At 35.4% G+C, this 6,371-nt stretch overlaps 1 protein-coding gene across 1 annotated transcript in view; it reads left to right on the top strand.

Moving 5' to 3' along the window:
* Positions 1 to 6,371, top strand: part of LRPPRC (leucine-rich pentatricopeptide repeat containing) — a 142,795-nt gene that overhangs the window by 44,206 nt on the left and 92,218 nt on the right. Inside the window, exons 13-14 of the mRNA XM_011978201.1 lie at positions 2,649 to 2,742; positions 5,800 to 5,866. Of these exons, the coding sequence (XP_011833591.1) occupies positions 2,649 to 2,742; positions 5,800 to 5,866 (161 nt within the window). The remainder of the gene's footprint in view (positions 1 to 2,648; positions 2,743 to 5,799; positions 5,867 to 6,371) is intronic.

The following is a 6,371-nucleotide window of genomic DNA, read 5'->3' as shown; positions in this document are numbered from 1 at the left end:
ACAGGGTTTCTTCATGTTGGTCAGGCTGGACTCGAACTCCTGACCTCAGGTGATCTGCCTGCCTCGGCCTCTCCAAGTGCTGGGATTATAGGTGTGAGCCACTGCGCCCAGCCCTGCATACAATTTTCTAAAGCTTTGTAAAAAATATTAGTTGGTATAACATTTATAGCGTCAAAATTCAAAAAGACAAAGCAGCCTTTTTCTTGTGTATTAAAAAGACAATATGCCAGATTGGGAAAAATTAAAACAATATTAACTCCTGATCCCGCCCTGAAATGCACCTGAAATTTTCATTTATAAATTAGATTTTATTTTATTTTATTAAAGAAGCAGGGGTTTCAGTACGTTATCCAGGCTGGTCTTGAACTCTGGACTTAAGCAATCATCCTGTCTCAGCCTCCTGAGTAGCTGGGATCATAGGCACATGTTACTGTACCCTGCTTCAGTTTTCACTTTTTGAATATTATTTTTCACTTCCCTATTAATTTTCATAAAGTGTGCACTAGTAGTATATATACTAGTCTCTCTCTCTCTCTGTCTTTTTTTTTTTTTTTTTAAACTCCAAACCTTTGTTTTCCTACCAAATACTTCTGGTCCCTACCAGAGTAGGCAAGCTGTTGATAAAGAGGCACATGAAGATGTTGATTGGGACAGTGCATTGGATTAGCAAAGGCTGCATTTTCCACTTTCAAAACAGAATGCTTAGCGCTGAATATATGAGTTACAGAAACAAAACAAAAAGTGCTTTGCAATTAGGAACAAGATGGCAGAGCACCTAATACTTAATCAGGAACATGTTGTTTAAAAGAGGTTTCCTATACAGTCATTCATATAATACCTTGATTTTTCTAATAATGTTAGTGTTTCTTTCATTAAAATAATTATATAATTACAGTCTTCTGAAGTGTTAGGGTTTATATCTTCAGTGTCTTCACCTCTTTCCCTAAGTTCTTAGTGGGGTATGTTGAGCCTGTACTATACATACTTTACTGTTTAAAATTTTTTTTAAGTAACTTTCCCACATATTCTTACTTTTTCAGATGTTCTCTTTGCAGAAATATAGCCCCCAGATCCAGTGTCTTCTTGGTTACTGCTTTGGCTTTCTCATTAGTGACTTAGGGAACAGCAGATCTAATTTGGAAACTTATCCCAAATTTGGTTACATTTCATTCTCATCTTAACTGTCTCACCTTCATTGCTGGAATTTCAGTAGTATTGAGTGTTTGGGGCTTGAAAACAACTACTCTGTTAAGTGCTTAATAGAACCCACAGTATTGATCTGCTTTTTTTTCTTTTTTCCTTTTTTCTTTTTTTTTTTTTTGAGGCAGAGTCTCGCTCTGTCGCCCAGGCTAGAGTGCAGTGGTGCAATCTGGGCTCACTGCAACCTCCTCTGCCTACCGGGTTCAAGTGATTCTTCTGCCTCAGCCTCCCAAGTAGCTGGGATTACAAGCACCCACCACCACACCCGGCTAATTTTTGTATTTTTAGTAGAGATGGGATTTCACCATGTTGGCCAGGCTGGTCTCAAACTCCTAATCTTAGGTGACCAGCCTGCCTAGGCCTCCCAAAGTGCTGGCATTACTGGTGTGAGCCACTGCGCCCGGCCTGATAATGCCTTTTGTCTTCAGCTGTACATTAAAAAGTACATTTTTTCATCAGTTTTCAGAAATTACATAATAAATGTTTGTTGATAAATTAGAGAATACGAGTTAAGTGGTAGGGCTGTACAATCTGTCCATAGTTCCTTGAGATAGTCATTGCTAAGCATGTATATTCTTTCAGATGTATAATAGGCTGGAGAAATCTCTTCTAGCAAAAAAGTATACTGTTCATATTATCAAGCAACTCTTATTATACTGTTCCTATTACCCACCTAACTTGACAGAGGCTACAGTTTAATAAAAAGAAAGAACATTCTTATTTTCCTTTTAAAAAAAAACTTCTCTTTGGCTTCATTACTTTCAAACTCCCCCTAAAAGTCTCTGTTTCTGGCCTACTAGAGACCTGAAGGAAAATTACATTTCTCTCATATTTGTGTCATGATGAAGTCTTTTTCATTGGACACCTTTTCATAACAGTATTTAATTCCACAAAATGTATTTTATGTTTGCTGTTTCATTGTATGGGTATGCCATAATTTATTTTTTATCATTGCTTATTGCTGATTAGGTGGTTTTTAAAATATACTATAATAAAATGATTCAATAAATGTATTTGAGCTCAATTTTGACTCATATATTTAAATTGTTAAACAAGTGATGTTGGGACAAGTGATGAGCCTCTCTGAGTTAAATTAAATTAAATTTGATCCTGGCCAAACTGTGTGCCCTAGAATATTTTAGGTTAATCCATTGAATTTTTGTTTTGTCTTGAATGGGAGAATTGTTTTAGTATCCTCAGTAGTAAGCTTATCCCAGAAGTAAGGCCCTCTAAAGGCATCAGATCATCTGTATTTGAAGATGAGCATTTAATTTGGAATGTTGGAATGTCATCTTTAAATTTTTGCTAAAATTCAATTTCTGAGCTTATGTATTTTTCTAGAAAATCAGAGAATGTGGTGAGTCAAAGAATCAGGAAAACAGGAACTTTGGCATATCAAAATATTGTTAGCTGAGTTGTATTCTCATTGATATATGCTTTATCTCCAGGAAAATGGATGTCTGTCTAATAGTGATACGTTTTCTCAAGCTGAATTGAGAAGCGAAGCAATAAATGGGAACTTAGACTTTGTATTATCATTTTGTAAGTATACAACATTAGCAGTAAACTTGATAGATTTAGTTACTATTGAGGGCATGCAGGGTGGTTCATGCAATGAAAGCAAGGAAGGTTTTATATGTTTTATTAAAGCCAGACTGATAAAACGGTTTATGAGCTGAACTTGTGGATAATTTGTAAGTAATTTTAATGTTGTAAGGACATTGAATATTTTATGTAATATGGTGTTAGACTGAAGGCTGGACTGGAGACCCTGAAGATGTGGATATTCTTTATAATTTGGCCACCGATTATGTGATTTAGAAGAAGTCTTCTAACCTCTCTGCTTCACTTTTTAGGGTAGTACTACCCAACTTGGGCGAGTTGTGAAAATCAAATGTGATATTGTTTCTGAAGTGTTTTTTAAACTAACATCTATTACAAAGACTTCTAGTCTTCATTAACAAAAACACAGCAAATGTTTACTAAACATTTTTAAATGCTAGGGTGCTTTATAATGCTTATCACATGTTAATAAAATTATCTCCATTGATAGATGACTAAAGGCGTAGAGAAGTTAAATGATTTGCCCAAGGTTAGTGATTGGAACCAGAAGTAAGATGTTCAGACTTTAACTTTGTTCTTTTCACCATACTGCACTTTATTTTATTTTATTTATTTGTGAGACACAGTCTCACTCTGTCACTTAGGCTGGAATGCAGTGGCGCAAACTCGGCTCACTGCATCCTCCGCCTCCTGGGTTCAAGCGATTCTCCTGCCTCAGCCTCCCAAGTAGCTGGGATTATAGGCACGTGCCACCATGCCCAGCTAATTTTTTGTATTTTTAGTAGAGACAGGGTTTCACCTTGTTGGGTAGGCTGGTCTCGAACTCCTGATCACAAGTGATCCACCTTCCTCAGCCTCCCAAAGTGCTGGGATTACAGGTGTGAGCCACTGTGCCTGACCTGCATTTTATTTTTAATTAATAAATAAGATGTTCTTAAGAGACCTTATTTTTTAACATGTCCATGGTGTTGCTTGACAGTTTTTCAGATCTTCTGAAAAATATGTCATTTACAAACAAAACACAGACATACATTAACTTTTAGTTCCCTAAAATGTTAACAGTTAAGCTCTCATTAATGTTATATTCAAATTGTATAGGTGGAAGCTTTATACAAACCGGGTTATTGGTATGTATTACTTGTGAATGTCACTTAAAATATTTGTTGTAATATTGTAAGGGAAAGACAAAGTGTCCAGTATGAAAAATAGTGACTGTTGTAGTTATTTGAGTCAAATACTGAGTATTATTCCTGGCTGCTATCTGAGTGTATTGATTTTGCCTTCCACTCTGTATAACACATAGATTTTCCATACTGACAAGAAAGGAATCTGGGCTCACGAGGTGGATCCACGAGAGCTGCCTTTTCCTTTTATCATATCATCCATTCCACTTCGTTGTCAACCTCTTGATTTTTCAGGCTTGTTTGTTGCTAAGGAAACTAGATGCTTTTTGTCAGCAGCCTTCCAGCTGAGATGTTTCTAGTCACCTTTTTAATGAATAAAAACTTGACAGTATTCTGTAGAATACTATTTTGAATAGTATAAAAATGAATTTTCAAGAGGTTGTTTATTAGATTTGAAAAAGAAAAATGCCAAGAAGTTTGCCAAGTATTTGAGCTTTTCCTGTCAGTGCCTTCCCCTCCAGCTTTGATTTCCAAGTCTTTGAAGAGCTGTTCGTTCTATAATTGCTGGTATGTGCTTTAGGCAGCTCTTAGGAATGCACTACTGGTTACTACCTCACAGGAAATGTCAGGTAGTAGAGAAGAGTAAATGGATTATCTTGATTACATTTTGTAGTAGTAGAGAACGTTTTCCCACTTGTGTTTGTAGGCATGGAAGATTAATTTGATCATATAAAATTCAAAGTTGCTAAGAGGCATGTGGTTGTGTTCCCTTTAAAATTCCTTGAGTGACTCAGTGCAGGTCATTTTAAAAATGACTTAGATTTTCAAATGCTGTAAAAGCACTGAGAAACTTAGGCTCCTTGTTCAAGGAGTATAGCAGCTGATATAAAACAATTCTCCTTACGTGTGTGGGTTAATTTGTTACTTTTGGGGAGATGAACACTGAAAATAGACCATGACTTTTCCCATGGGATTTTTCTTTAATGAAACCAGGTATCTTAACCTTCATTTGAACTGTATTTATTGTCTTCAGAATTTGCTTCTACTATGAATTCCTCTCTAATCCCATCCTTTTTGTACTATTCAATAGCCACATTACCGTTATAGTGAAAAGATTAACTCAATTACTTATATATAACATGGTTCCATTTTAATACAATTGCAGGGAAAAATAAATTCAGGGAATGCCTACTGTGATCTCATCCCTTGCTAGTTTGGCAAGGGTTATGTGAAAAGTCAGTGTGAGGTGTGATTCTTACACAATGGCACATCAGGCTTATAATGTCGGCATTGAAACATACAAGGTGGTAGACTGTTAAATGTCAAAATGAGTAGTAGAGCAAACAAATACTCAGAAAAGTGAAAGATCAATATAAGTCAATTACATAACAGACATGTGGCCTGTTTTATTATTACTTTAGGTGGTTACTCTTGTGTGAGTGCAGGTCCTTGATCATAGTGAAAAATGAAATGAGAAAGTATGAATGGTTCAACAGAACCCAACACCTCTCTGAGAAAAGAATTTTTCCTCTCATCTACTATCTTTAAAGAACAAAAGTCCTGTAGGGTATTATAGTCTCTCTCTTCATGGTGCCACCATGTCCAACAACATACAGCCTCAGTATGTGTACTAGGCTGACTCTGAGTCTGCTGGTATATTAGTAATTGCCATTTATAGGAAAGGATATTTATAAATTGATTAGTTGTATATATTCATGAAATTTAAAAATACATTAAAAGGGTAGCTTATATTGCAGATATATATTACTGCATTGTTTAATTTTGTATGAAAACATTTTTTATTTTTTAAATACAATTTCCAAAATGAAAACTAAAAGGTTTTCAATTTGATAATGCAGGGTTTTTTAATTTGTTTGGTCTGAGATTTAATGATGGTCATTTTCTTTTGCAGTGGAATCAAATACATTGCCTCTCTCGCTGCAGTCTATAAGAAGTAGCCTACTGCTAGGCTTTAGGAGGTAAGATGATCAACTTAAATGTTCCTTGCCTGAATATGGACTGAATTCTCCTGTCCTTTTGACTTACTGCATGTGGAAAAATACAGCTATTCTTATCTTTCAGTGTACATTCAGTTTACCTGAAATAACCTTTGCCTATTTAATTTTTCCTTTTAAGTCATTGAATTAAATTTAGGCAGCTTTGTATCATCTTTTCCAAGAAATGCACACAGGTTTGGTAAAGATCCTGTTTCCAGGAAGAAAGTCCTGTTTCAAAATGGCAAGTTGGAGTTACAGACAAATTTGCATATGTATGTTCAGCTTATTGTTTGAGCATTTAATTACAAGGTGACTTTTATTCAGTAAAGTATCATTCTCCCCTTCTGTGTGCTCAGAGAATGTTAATGACCTTGCCCTTCCAATTTTGTTATTTTGAAAATAGATAAACATAAAGAAAAACTGAAAGAATAGTGAAAGGAAATACTCCCGTACTACCCTTTTTTATCTGATTTATTTTTTTGAGACG

This window comes from Mandrillus leucophaeus, unplaced genomic scaffold, assembly GCF_000951045.1.
Source record: "Mandrillus leucophaeus isolate KB7577 unplaced genomic scaffold, Mleu.le_1.0 Scaffold190, whole genome shotgun sequence".
Classification (NCBI taxonomy): domain Eukaryota; kingdom Metazoa; phylum Chordata; class Mammalia; order Primates; family Cercopithecidae; genus Mandrillus; species Mandrillus leucophaeus.
Note: the sequence above shows the minus strand (reverse complement) of the source record. Positions and strands in the feature narration are given on the sequence as shown.